General features: G+C 40.8%; 1 protein-coding gene across 8 annotated transcripts in view; it reads left to right on the top strand.

The window, feature by feature from the left end:
* The window catches only part of ZNF385B (zinc finger protein 385B), a 311,286-nt gene extending 307,576 nt beyond the window's left edge, over nt 1-3,710 (top strand). For all 8 annotated transcript variants that reach the window (XM_075117991.1, XM_048868907.2, XM_048868909.2 and 5 more), the window contains 2 exons: nt 61-162; nt 2,240-3,710. In XM_075117991.1, the coding sequence (XP_074974092.1) occupies nt 61-162; nt 2,240-2,458 (321 nt within the window). In that variant the 3' untranslated portion in view covers nt 2,459-3,710. The remainder of the gene's footprint in view (nt 1-60; nt 163-2,239) is intronic.
* Nucleotides 3,711-14,245: the final 10,535 nt, after the last annotated feature.

Below are 14,245 nucleotides of genomic sequence, written 5' to 3'. Positions count from 1 at the left end.
AAAGAAGAAAACCATGAGATCTCTAAACTTCTTCTTAATGTGTTCTTTTTTTTATTTCAGCACATTTCCAGCAGAAGGCACAAGGACAGAGTGGCAGGGAAGCCTATGAAACCTAAATATAGCCCTTACAACAAACTTCAGCGCAGCCCAAGTATTTTAGCAGTAAGTACTGTTACTATGCAGCATCACTGCTGTATATGTGAGTTTGTGACCTTGGGATTCCCACTGCAAAGAGAATAGGAGTGTGACAGGAGTGGAAAGCTTGTGAGTATCTCCCCCTGCAGGCTGAATCTGTATTAGCTTCAGATTTGAAGATGGTTCTGTATTCTGTCTGCCTGCTCAAAGGCGAAATAGCACTCCGGAGTTATTTACTGCTAGAAGGGAGGGAATGAACAATGGGCTGTGGAATGGATTGTGTGTCTAGTGGAAAGGTGTGAACTCTTCTGTTTTTAGTACACTCCCTCTCTTTAAAGGGCACACGCTGCCTAGCCGAGCATTTAAGAAAACATGATGTTATGAGGGATGTAGCCCGGGAGAAGGGCTTAAGGTGTAAAGCTAAAAACATACTGACTTATCTCACACAAACAGCAAAGTAAAGTGTGCACTGTATAAGGCCGGTGTGGGAGAGTTGTGAGGCGTTTAGGAGCATTAATTGCTTATTATCAAGGTATTTATCCCATATTTATGCCTGGGCTACTAGATCACCATTTCCTGCCTTGGTCCCCAGAGCCCCTCAGCCCTGAATATCCCCTTTCTTTACTCCGGGGTTCCTCCTCACCAGGATCCCCCATAACACCCCCTTGCTGGTTTCTCTAGCCTCGGGGCAGGCTGCTCACAGCTCAGCTGGACTCTGGCTCAGGAAAAGTTGCGTGCGCTCTGCTCACTAGTTAAGTCATCCTGCGACGGTCGCTGTCCTGGGTTCATTAGAGAGCAGTGTGCAGAACACACTCACCAAAAGTACTGTGTTGGAACTAAAGAGATGCAAATACTCCTGTCCAAAAGTGAGACACTGTCCAAAAAGCATATGAAACCCCTGCAGAAGTTGAAATATTAATGTTTCTTTGTAATCCTATAGTCTAATGAAAATGCTTCAGGCTCTCTCTAACAGTCCCCGTTCACTAGCTTTGGGTCACACTAATCTTGCTCACTTCTGTAAAGCATTATATTTTTATCTCTTGGGTTTAAGACCGACAGTAATAGAGCCAGGATGTAAGTATCTCTCCTCCCACCCACAAATACTTAACCTTGAAACACACCAATCCACAAGTGGAGTTATATGGTATATATTTCATGGGTAATTTTACAATACCCATGCCAGATTTGTTGGGGATCTCAAATTGAGCTTTTTTCAAAAATTAGCCTTGGAGACTAGAAAATATGCTGAAAGGAACAAGTCTGCATTAGCAGAGAAAATTAGATGAACTGATGGGTGTTTTCCATCTCTGACTTCTGCCTTTTTCTACACCTCATTTTTATAGTTGAAAAGAAATGAGGAAAATGCACCTTTCTATTTTGTAGAGTCCTGTCGAAGTCATGATCTTGACCCTTTTTTCCCAACCTTGAGTTTCATGATGATAATTATTATAATTTACAGATATTCACTCTTGTAATTACCTTTAACCCTCCCTCACTGGAGCACCCACACCTACTCCCTGTGGATTTGTGTGTACTTAAATGCGCAGTTTGTTTGTTTAAATTGTCCTGTGTGTCAGAAGACAGCGTGGATACAATTTTCAAAATTGCTGATGTAAGGTTTCCCATTTGGTAGGTACGATATGCACCTGCATTTTTTACACCAGCAAAATTAATTGCAGGTGGATATTGGAGTACTTGTTCTTGTGCTTTCCTGATTTGCACCTGTAGTCAGGCAGTTAACGTTACGAGCACTGAAATTTTCACCCACAGTTCAGGTGCAGGTGTGAAAATGCCAGTGCAAATTTTGCAGTTGAACATGTGGTCTAATATCTCTTCTGTAAAGCATCTTGTGTTAATTTGCCCTTTTGGCTACAAGCAAACATCTCAAACACCTGCTATTAGAAATGGTTAAAATTGGAGCAAACGAAATACAGTAATTATAAATCAGGTGTGAAGTACTAAGAAGCAATTGAAAACAGCTATTATTCATGCTATCCAGAACGATAAAAAGCTTAATGAACACTTTGCCAGGGTTAATGTTTCTACTCATTGTAAAAATGGTGGCAGGAACAGTATTTACATTTCTTTTTTTTCTTTTTTTCAGGCAAAACTTGCATTCCAAAAAGATATGATTAAGCCCTTAGCACCTGCTTTCCTTTCATCTTCTCTTGCTGCAGCTGCAGCTGTGTCATCTGCTCTGTCCCTCCCTCCCCGTCCTTCTGCCTCTTTGTTCCAGGCACCTGCAATCCCACCAGCTCTCCTAAGGCCGGGCCACGGTCCCATACGTGCGACTCCTGCATCGATCCTTTTTGCACCATACTAATTTCGTAGTGATAATAAGATAACTATGGCCAGTAGAAGGGGGGAAAAGGAAGCAAAGCAAGCAAGGATTTGATTTTAAAATGTCTCTCTCTTTTCTAATGCCATGCAGTGTGACACCCCCCCCCCCAACAGTCCAAGTCACAGAATTTTTCATGGACAGGTACTGTATTCTAGAAGCCTAGACAACGTCTCTCTCTCTCTCTTTTTAAATTCAAATAATTTGTCTAAGAATGGTTTACCAAAAGCTTAATGGCTCATGAAAAGCTAGCATCAAGATTCATGCATCTGTTTGTTGGTTGGGGTTTTTTTAATATGTACATGATGCACCTTGGAAACAAGGAACACAGAATATTTCCTGACTCACTTGAAAACTAGGGTCTTCCTCACTCACACATATGTAAATAGGTCCTGGAATCCGACTGGGTATATTCTAGTGTGAAAAAAGGTAGATTAACCAAGTGCTTAATTGTGGATAACATCTTAATAACCTATTGCATCCTTTTCTTTTCAGTGTGCTCTTGTTGACAGGAATTGTGTACTGTTTTAGACTGCAGTACTGCTGTATCTTGTGTAGTACTAGAAATGTATTGCCTGTCTGAGTTAGACATTTTTAGTTGCTGTGCAAATGTTTGGAAGCAATGCAGCTTTGAAGCCTTTTTTTAATTCATGTATTTCTCTTGCTTCATGTTTTAGTTAGAAAGATTAAAAATAGAAAGCCATAAAACATATAGTTAAGATTTCTACTTGTTTACTATTTTCATTTTAACTTATTTTGTAGTTTCCTCACTGGTGTTGCTAAGCAATGTTAAACATAAAAAAGAGCAAGCTTTTCAATTGCACATTACCACAGCTCACTTGCATTGTTCAAGAAGACAATGGGCCATGTATTTATACGTAAATATTCTTTTTCTTCATTTCTAAACTTGTTTCCTTTGTAACAATGCTGCATAATGTTGTGGCTCCCTAATGCAATAATGTACAGAACATACAGTATTTATAATTGACTGACTGTCTTTTCTGTTTACTGACTATAGTTCTGCCCTCCCTCATCCCTACCCCCTTTTATAAAGGTAATATCAATATGCAGTACTCAGACTGAAGTCTTTGTGCGATATTGAGGGCAACAAATATAATAAAGGAATAAAATAGAGTTAACTCTTTTAGAACATCTTTATCTGCAATCCGTAAATAGTAAAATGTCTGTGTATTTTTTTAAATGTATCTTTTCAATAAAATAACATGAAAAAATATAAGCACTTCTTGTGTTGTTTTTTTAATGGGCAAAAAAAATTGCATGGAACAAATAGATACACTAAGGCAGTGGTTCACAACCTTTCCAGACTACTGATCCCCTTTCCAGAGTCTGATTTGTCTTGCGTACCCCAAGTTTCACCTCACTTAAAAACTACTTGCTTACAAAATCAGACAGAAAAATACAAAAATATCACACCACACTATTAGCGAAAAATTGCTTACTTTGTCATTTTTACCATATCATTATAAAATCAATTGAAATATAAATATTGTACTTACATTTCAGTGTATAGAGAGCAGTATAAACAAGTCAGTCTGTATGAAATTTTAACTTGTACTGGCTTTGCTAGTGCTTTTTATGTAGCCTGTTGTAAAAGTAGGCAAATATCTAGATGAGTTGATGTACCCTCTGAAATACCTCTGTGTACTCTCAGGGGTATGTGTACCCCTGGTTGAGAACCACTGAACTAAGGGAATCTCTAGTCCAGTAGACAGCAATATTCCAGAGTATAATTATGGTACCTGTACTAATTTCCTAAAAACTGTCAACATTTCTCCCCTACATTTTGAATAAGGTTTTTTATTGGTGGTTTTTGTAGCTCATCTTAAAATATTCAACCTTTTGGCAACCTCGAGGAAAAACTGCTGAACCAGATGAATGTATAAGAGCAGAAATGAAACACCACTCCACTATGTTACCAAATGGCCATGTACGGGATTATCATTAAAAACAAAATTGATTGTGGTTTAGACTGGAAGCAGGATATTTTGAAAACATGTATGCAATATTAATACAAAAAAATCATTGTGAAGCAGTTAGGGTTACTACACGCACAAAACATGTCTAACGCAAATCCATAAAAGCAAGGAAATGAAAACTTAAGCCACCTATGAGTACATACTCTGTACTCCTCTATCCCCAAGCATACACCTTACTACTACAACTACCATACACCACAGGCCATGTACCATTACCTTACCTCTGACCCTTTTCACCCTTCTGCTCACATCCTTTATTATTTCTACTGCCCCCACCCCACCCAACACTGGTTTTGGATATTTGGTGTAATGGTTGGTTGTGTTGTGGGAGGATAGTTTGGTAAAGCATTGTCTGCAGATGAGCAGTTAAAGGGAATAATAGAAGTCTGATGGCCCTAAGGGGGTGGAGTTAAGCTTGTGGAACATGGTCTGTGGTCTACATGTGCAAGCTCTCTCTCACTGTATGTATGTGTACTATACATATATGAATTTCTACATACTATGTAAGAATGCTATTGAGAATACGGGTTACAGTGTACAGACAGGTATGCTTTCATGCACACTGATTTGGGCCTGATGCTGTAACTTTTACTCCTTTTGAGTAAGGTTTACTCACCCAAGTAATCTCAGTGGAGTACTTGCATGAAGAAATGTTACTCAACATGAGTTAGTTCTGCTGACTCAGAGCTTTAGCTGGTTGTATGGGAAATGGCAGTGTTCCGTGGAGTAAAACACTCAACTTTTTGCTGTCGCCCGAAAGCACTACTTTGGGGTAGGGGGTGTTATTTACTGTTCAGGTACAATTGTGTGAATAGGGCTCAAATTAAATAGCTTCAGATTAATGCAGTTTCCCAGAACCACAAAGGTACACCTATATGAGGTGCATATAACCCTTAACCATAGGAGGTGCTATTAAATAATAGATTTCATAGACAATTGACTGTTTTAAGATGAGGTTTTTCCAAAAGCATCCTAGGTAGAAGAAATATTGTATACGATACGTCATGCACAGTGAAAGAATATGTAATTGCATCCATGAATGAGTGAAATCACTTAACCCATAGAGCCCAAAGGGCTCAAACAAACAGGCTCTGAGCCAAGACACTAACTCTCCCATTCAAATTCATGTCAGAACTCATTGTGCGCTTTTCTCTGTTTATGTACACTGTGTGCTCCACTTTCAACTAAAGTCAAATCCATGGCACACATGGGACTGAATGTTTGAGGTAATATTTGCATGATAAATAGTAAGCACTCCCATTGAGGCTGGTAGTATTTTGCATTTTATACCCAAGCTCTCAATAACAGGGATCTGATGTATCCACCCGGAACAACATTGTATTTTATCGGCTGACTTGGATTTTCCAGGATCATCTCTCCTGGGATGTAAATTCATTACAGACAGCTGGCTATAAAGTTCATGGATTCACTAAAACAAAGTATTAGAATTGAAACACAGCTTTTAAAATTGGCTATGCCATTAGTGTTTTAAATGGGAATGTGGAATGTTTGAACAACCAGATTATTTTTAAAGTAATAAAGCCACATTCTTTCCTATGCTAGGACTCTGTTCAATGCAGGAGATGGGAAGGGGTGTCTAGGTACCAATTCTGAGGTCCCAGCCCAGTGCTGCTTAGAGTTGTGTGAGACAGCTTTCAATTGTGCCACTAATATAAGATGTTTAATGGATCCTATACCAAGAGAGAATTGTACCAGAGCTCCATCACCCTTCTATATCTGAAGGGATACAGGGCCTAGATCTGGCACAGATATACTAGCAGGAATTCTCTACTGGACATTTGTGTCCAGATTACAGTCTCTTAATGTCATCTGAGTGGCATAATGGGGCCATAGCTTAGCTAGAGGATCTGATCCATAGTTTTTCAGCAAACAAATGATAGAAATGTGATCCTTTCTGACCACTAGAGGGAGCGGGTTTGTCTTCCCTTACTACAGATGGGAATTTTTATTAGAATTTTTTCTTCTGATTTTAGTAAGGTGGAGGAGTATATTCTAATATTAATTTTATCCACTGCAGTTCCTATCAGATAATATTATGCTGGGAATCAGTCTATTGTCTGATAAACTAAAGATCATTAGACATTTGCCATGAGAGAGAGATTAATTCTCTCATAAAAATAAATAAGGAAAAGGGACACACAAAAGCTACCAGATGGCATGTGGTTTACTTTATTCCCTTTTTTGTGACCTGCCATCCTCTTGAGTAATATGTTACAAGCCTGGACCAGCAAAGTTTTTGCAAAAGGAAGTCCCATCACACTGCCAAAAGAGAGACCACGACTGTTTTAGGCTGTGGGTGGAGTATGCTCTCTAGAGATCATTTCACCATATTTATCTACCCAGTAATAAGCAGCATACTATGAAAAATGTACACAGTAGCCTATGGTAACTTCAAACCATTTAATCCATGATGATTTTTTATAAGTTTGCAAATACAGTATCAGCACCTTTCCTATCATTCAGCCAGTAGAGCTATACAAGACCCTACAAGTGAATTAAATCCATACCAAAACTTACAGCTAGGAAGGGAAAGATGGTTCAAGAGTAAACCGATCACTGAAGAACATAACATTAAAGGACAGACAAGCAAAGAATTTCCAAGTACAAATAATCTCACAATGTAAAGTATAAGAATTTGATAATACAGTAGAACCTCTCAGAGTTACAAACACCAGTTTTGAACTTTACTACCTTACCCCCACCCCCCACGGTTCCTCAGACGTTCCCGTTAACTGCTGGAAATGGCCCACCTTGATTATCACAACAAAAGGTTTCCCCCCACACACTGTCCTGCTGGTAATAGCTCATCTTAAGTGATCACTCTCCTTACAGTTTTCAGAGTAGCAGCCGTGTTAGTCTGTATTCACAAAAAGAAAAGGAGTACTTGTGGCACCTTAGAGTCTAACCAATTTATTTGAGCATAAGCTTTCATGAGCTACAGCTCCCTTCACTCCTTACAGTGTGTATGGTAACACCCATTTTTTCATGTTCTGTGTGTATATAAATCTCCTCACTGTATTTTCCACTGAATGCATCTGATGAAGTGAGCTGTAGCTCACGAAAGCTTATGCTCAAATAAATTGGTTAGTCTCTAAGGTGCCACAAGTACTCCTTTTCAGTTTTGAACTGACCAGTCTCACACCCCCGATTTGGAACTGGAAGTACCAAATCCGGCAGCAGCAGAGACCAAAAAAAAAAAAAAAAGCAAATACAGTATAATACTGTACTGTGTTAAACATAAACTTTAAAAATGAGAAAGCTTAAAAAAAAGATTTGACAAGCTAGGAACCTGTTTCCGTGCTTGTTTCATTTAAATTAAGCTGGTTAAAAGCAGCATTTTTCTTCTTCATAATAAAGTTTCAAAGCAGTATTAAGTCAATGTTCAGTTATAAACTTTTGAAAGAACCACCATAATGTTTTGTTCTGTTACAAACATTTCAGAATTACAAACAATCACCATTCCGGAGGTGTTCGTAACTCTGAGGTTCTACCTTACCCCTTTCAACAGTTTGTAGGCCCGCTAGTGGCTTTCTTACCACACTCATCACGGTAATACCTGAATGCCTTCCAGCAGTGCATTAAGCAATGTGACCAACTTCTGTCACATTTGTTTTCTCCTCCTCTCTCCCGGGAGAGGAATATATGCAGCAGACCGTCTAGTTTGGGAATTTGTGTACATATTTCTTCCACACACTATGCACCATCAGACTGAAAAGGGTAATGATATGCTCAGACCAGTGCTGACTGACTATTTGGGGGATATCTCAAATGTCTTGGCTGTAAAAGGAAACAGAGGGAGAGCGCAACCTAGCATGTGCAGAGGTGCTAACTGCAGCCTAACTGGGAGCAAGAAAGCATATTGAGTAACATGGTTGTGTGACTGACTGCTCTGTGGAAAGTGAAACAAAACAATTTACAGATGTTTGTGCTGCTAATTCAGTAGCAGGTTTGCATGCGCTACACTAGGCACTGAGATTTGTCTCTCCAGAGAACTGGAACAAGGAACAGGATGCAAAAATCTACTTAATATAGATCTGCTGTCATGCTTATATCTGCTTGACAGAACATCTCCCACTGAGAACAAACCCAGATCTATGCATCTCTCCAAACAGGAATAGCTCCTGGCTTCTCTCTCAAATAAATTCAGACAAATCATTCAGCAGTTACTGCCTGGTTGTCATTACCAGTTCAAACAGACAAACAAAGCTGGCTCACATAATAGTAACTAGTTACTTTTCAATTATTGCTTTAAAATGTGCACACACCTGTAGTGTCTATGGCTAAGTTCTGAGTGTGAAAGGCTGGGGGATGCAGGAACTGTAGCTCCCAGGGGGCGGTAGGAAGCATAATGCATCTTCAAGGGATGGTCCCTTTAGAGGTGCTGGGAGAGGGGAGACGTGGCACTTCCTGCACAAACGGTTTAGTGCGTTAAGTGGCATATGTGGAGACAGGGCCCAGCCAGTCGGGGTTAGGTATATGCAGTTTTTCCTTTCTGCTGAGGGAGTGCTTACAGCCACTTTATGGCTTCATCTTCTATGGCTGCAGGAAGAGCGTGGGGTGGCCTTTCCCACCGCAGTGCACCAAGGAAGGGACAGGCAGAACTGGACTTGTAACAGCTGTGAAATTAAGGCAAACTGTGTGTTCCTGCAGACCTCGCCTCTTAACATGCAAACAATGGCCACGTCTGGCCTAGGAAAGTACGTTGTATTTAAAAACATGTTTGCTGGTTGTGGTGACCCCTAGACTCCTCAGCTAAAGGGTGTTAAACTCTGCTTATGTGAGCGTTTAGAATGTGTTAATTAAAAAGGTTTTAAACATGTCCTCTTTTCCAAGGCTAGACAGGACCATGGTTACAATCATCAGAAGGGCTTCTCCTTCACAGGCTGTTTCTTGTAACCTCACATACAGCATGGAATCCTGGTAGGTATAAATGTCAGCAGCCTGTCACTCATCGCCAAAGCTCAGACTGTAACAATTTAGTGCTAAACCCCTCCCTTGATTGTCAGCGGATGTAAGATAATGGGCACCTTGCATCTAACCTGGGATCTGAGTTTAGTCCTTAACTAGCTTGAGAAATTCCTGTCTCTTTTCATCAGGATTTCCTCTTTCCCTCACTGTCACTTAAGCCCAGAACCTGGGTGTCATCTTTGACTCAGCCTTCTCCCTACAACTATATATCCAGGTGGTGTCTAAATCTTGGCACTTTCCTTCACTAAGATCCAGCCTTTCTTCTTCACCCACAAGCTACACCTCCCATCCAGTCTCTCATCTCATGACTTGACTATGGCAACCTCCTCCTCCTCTCTGCTCTTGTCCCCGTGCCATCTTGCCCTGCTGATATCCATTCACAATGTTGCTGCAATGATCATTTTCCTGGCTTGACACTTCAAGCATGCCATCTCTCTTTGAGTCCCTTCACTGGCTTCCTGTTACCACCACCTCGAGCATAAACTATTTGCCTTCATTTTTAAGGCCTTTCATGGTATACCCCCACTTCGCTTATCTCTCATATGCTATGAAGATGTCAGCGCCTGCCTCTGCTCCCCCACTGATGCCAGTCTTCATTGCCCGGTTGTCAGATTTTCCAACAAAGTACCTGTGCCCTCGCCCCCTTATGCATGGAAGGAGCTCCCCATAAACAGCTACAACGTCACCATCTCCTCCTCCTCCCAATCCCTCCTTAAAACTCCCTTCTGCCATGATACCCACAAAACCTCGACAGTAGTCAGACAACTGGTGTGCTGGGGTCACTGCTTCTCAGGCTGATTATAATCAACGTCAGTAACATTTGTTCCCTTTGTATCCGTCTGTTCGCTCTCATCTTAAACTTTGATTGTAAGCTCTTTGGAGCAGGGACCATCTGACTTGCGTTTGTACAGTGTCTAGCACAGTGGGGCCCTGACCCCTGCTGGGAGCCCCAGCAGTTGCCACACTTCAAATAAATAATAATTTGCTTTTCCCTCTGCTACCCAGGCCTTCTTCCATTGTCTCACCCTCACTCTCTTTTCCTACCTCTTTACTTTCATGTCAGTTTAAAGCAGATTTAAAATCTTGTAACTGTCAGAGTTGCTGCTATCTCTAGTCACTCTGCCAGTCCCACAGTATGCTGAGCTGGCCCTAGCTTCACTGATGGACAGGCCACCTCCCAGAGGTCATTTCAGCACGATATGGCACCTGCAGTGTGACTGAGTAACGGCAGGAGGAGTTTCTGTGGTGAGAGATTTTAAAACAGTGCAAGGCTTTAAGAATGGGCGAAAACATTCCCTCAGGCGGCCATTGATCTGAGCTCTGCCACCCTTCACTATGCTAAACACAGAGTCTGACAGATCCATTTCTCACTCAGGCATATACAGATGTCTGAAGCACTTTCCCTGCGCCAGGAGAAGGTGGGCTGCAGCCTTGTTATAGATAGTGTAAAATTAGATTTGCATGCCAGTCAGCTGACATGGGGCTGGTAGACTGAACAGCCCAATCATCCAAGGTCACTATCTGATGGAAGTGTAGTGCAGATCTGGTCTCCTAATTATAGTAACAATATACTATATATATCATGGTGTCCGAGGAGGAGCTCTTTCTATTTCTGCATGGGAGGAACTTAAGTCACTATTGGAACAATAACAAAGCAGGAACCAGATGGTGTTTATCCAAGTACAAAGCAAACCCGTGTGTCCTGAATTTCCTGTTACACTACTTTTGCACAGGTGTAACTTTATTGATTGTAAATTAAATTAAGAGATCCAGCACAGCGCATTGTTTCTCTTTCAGCTGCATGTTCAGAATGTATTTTGGTTTCATGTTTCTTGGCAATTTGTGCTGAAAGCCACTCTTGCAAAATGGGTGCTTTTATTGAATGCATGATACTTCATCCCTGTGATGGGCAGTTTTGTGTTGTGACTGCCTCCGTGTTTATTTCTGATCGGGTCTGTGGGGTTTGTTTACTCTTGTATTCTGTCTTTTTGCCTCTTTTAAAGTAGATGCACTTCAATTCTTTCACTTCTTACAAATACTTCGTTTGGGGAGCATGGTTTTCACTAGCCCTGCAAGCAGCTACTGCTCTTTGCAAAGCCACATCAATTTCTCACACTAACCTTGCTTGGACCAGGTTAGCAGTTGTACTACAAATAATTCAGTCTTTAAATAGTCTAGTTCAAATTCATGTGACACTGGTTTATTCTATGGGTCTGGAACATAATGGGCAGTGGTCAAACCTAGCACCTTGTTCCTTGTAAAGAAAATTGTGCCTTTCTCAAGAGATTCTTGTCAGATTCAAAGTACTTTTGAAATTTTTGAATGACTTTGTCCAGCAGTTTACAGTCCCCATATGCCCTGCACTGGAATGTACTGTAGACATATAATGTCTCTATACCTGCCACAGGTAACAGTGAGAAGGATTTCCCTCTCTCCCATTGCCCTTCAATACCTCTTGCTTCTAGGCAAATTTGGGAATACTGAGGCTAACTTGTGTTTTCTGCCAAGCTCCCTGCCACAGTGAGGTGGCTTCATTTTTTGCCAGAAATTTAGATTACTTCTGACCCTGTGTAATAAATGTGTGACAAGCAGGAGTAATAGGAAGGGATTGGGTTTTTATTTCCTTTCCTGTTAGTTACCTAAAGTGTGTTAGGTTTGCCACAGATTAATTTCCTGTCACAGGGTGGGGGTCAGTGTCCACTGTTAGCCAATACATACATGATAAGCATAAAAGAGTCCTGGGGCACCTTATAGACTAACAGACATATTGGAGCATAAGCTTTCGTGAGTGAATACCCATTTCATTGGATGACACGCAGCTGACGAAGTGGGTAGTCACCCACGAAAGCTTATGCTCCACTACATCTGTTAGTCTATAAGGTGCTACAGGACTCTTTGCTGCTTTTACAGATCCAGACTAACACAGCTACCCCTCTGATACATGATAAGCATAGCATACACTGCATTAATGTGTGTGTGTGTGTGTATATATATATATATATATTTTAAAGTTGAGAAGTTATGTTAACTGAATATATTATGCTCTCCCCACAATTGTGTTCAGCCATGTCAAGGATCCCACAATGCTTTGCAAAGCTGAGCTGAGCTTTGGCATTACAAATAGGAAGCCTGTCAAAGTCAAGATACATGAATGCTGTATCCTCCTAGCACAGGTTGGGATGGACCTCCACGCCCAACTGTTTTGGAATATATATCCGGGGGGGGGGGGGGGGGTATGAAAGGTACAGCACAAAATAACAAGTTAAGAAGTGGTTATGAACTGGTGTGTTGGATTTTAGTGACATGTAATGTTTTATAGCTTGTAAAATTTTACTATAAATACTATTAGCTGATATGGGTATATTTGCTACAAAATAAGAATTGCTTCCGGGAAGGAGGTTATGTACTGCTTTGTCTTTAGATGCTAAGTTCAGTTATTTGGTCTCTTGAACATTTTAAAGAATGAACCACAAGTGTAGTCAAACGACTGGCTACACCTTTTTGTAAATACCACTGACTCCAAAACTGTAGTACTAGTAACCCCCCGACATCATCGTTGCTTCTTAACACATTTCCATACTATCTAATGGGGATTCTGGCCCTTGGCCTCATGGTCTTCATTTGGTTTGACACCCCTTCCTGGAACTGAGACAGGAGCCAAACTCCACTGTACTACCATCCATCACTGTCCATGGCCAATGTAAATATGTAGGGGCCAGACTACAGCTTTTGAATGTGGGTAACTGCAAATATTTTCAATGGAAAGAGGAGGAAATCCTTTTAAATCTTGGAATCCTTTATTTTGCATGTGGTTTCACTTGTGGCATCAGAGACATGTAGCATTAAAGTGAAATGACATTTGAGGTTGAAAAGTACAATTTAAATACTGTATATGCACTTCAGATACTAAAGTCCTCTCAAGACTTTTATCAACAGACCAGATGTCCTTTAGAGCATCCCATATGGGAAATTTATCTCTGCCTGACCACCTTTTAAATTATCTGACTCCTCCAAAATATACATAGACTTTTTTAAAAAGGACTTCAGGAGAGGTCAATAAAAGCAGGGCACAGAAAGCAAGTAAAATTTCCTTTAAGGAAACATAAAACAGAAAATGAAGAGAGTGCCATTTCATGACAGAAATATATTTCACAGCATTGTCAAAGGAGTCGTCTGTATGTTCTTTTCTTATCATGACAAAGTGAGCAGATTAAAATGATCAAACTCTTTTTGCTTGGTATTTCCAGTACAGAGAGCATACAATTATTCCCCCTTCCTCCAGAGACTGTCTGCAGATTTCTCAGGAGCAAGTTAACACAGTGATGCATTTCAACAGGTCACCCACTTGTTTTCTATTCTGTAAATAAAATGTGGGACATTTTAGACCCCAGGTGTCTCCAATCTGCATGTAATTGAGACGAGAGGCTTTTGATAGTCAGCCTATGAAAGGACAGCTCATGTCCTTCCAGGTAAGTAGAAATTCCTTAAAAGGGGAACAGCATGAGCAGCATTGTAAGGGCTGAGCTAAGTGCAGACTTGGTAGCCCGTAAAGATGGCTGTGAAATTGGCCAGACCCCAGCATTAACTCCTTTACCCCTTGTTGAAAGGAAGAGAAGATCAGGCAAAACTGAGATCACACCATGACACTGTCCTTCACTTTATAATGATGAGAAGGAAGGAGAGGAACTAGTTTCTCTTCCATCAGCACAGCATACTGGAAATGTCATTTGAAAAACTCCTGGGGCCTGGCTAATCTGAGCTGTGGGAGCTAAAATGCAATTTGTGA

Source organism: Caretta caretta, chromosome 11, assembly GCF_965140235.1.
Source record: "Caretta caretta isolate rCarCar2 chromosome 11, rCarCar1.hap1, whole genome shotgun sequence".
NCBI classification, from domain to species: domain Eukaryota; kingdom Metazoa; phylum Chordata; order Testudines; family Cheloniidae; genus Caretta; species Caretta caretta.
The sequence above is the reverse complement of the archived record's forward strand: the minus strand, read 5'-3'. Positions and strand labels throughout refer to the sequence as shown.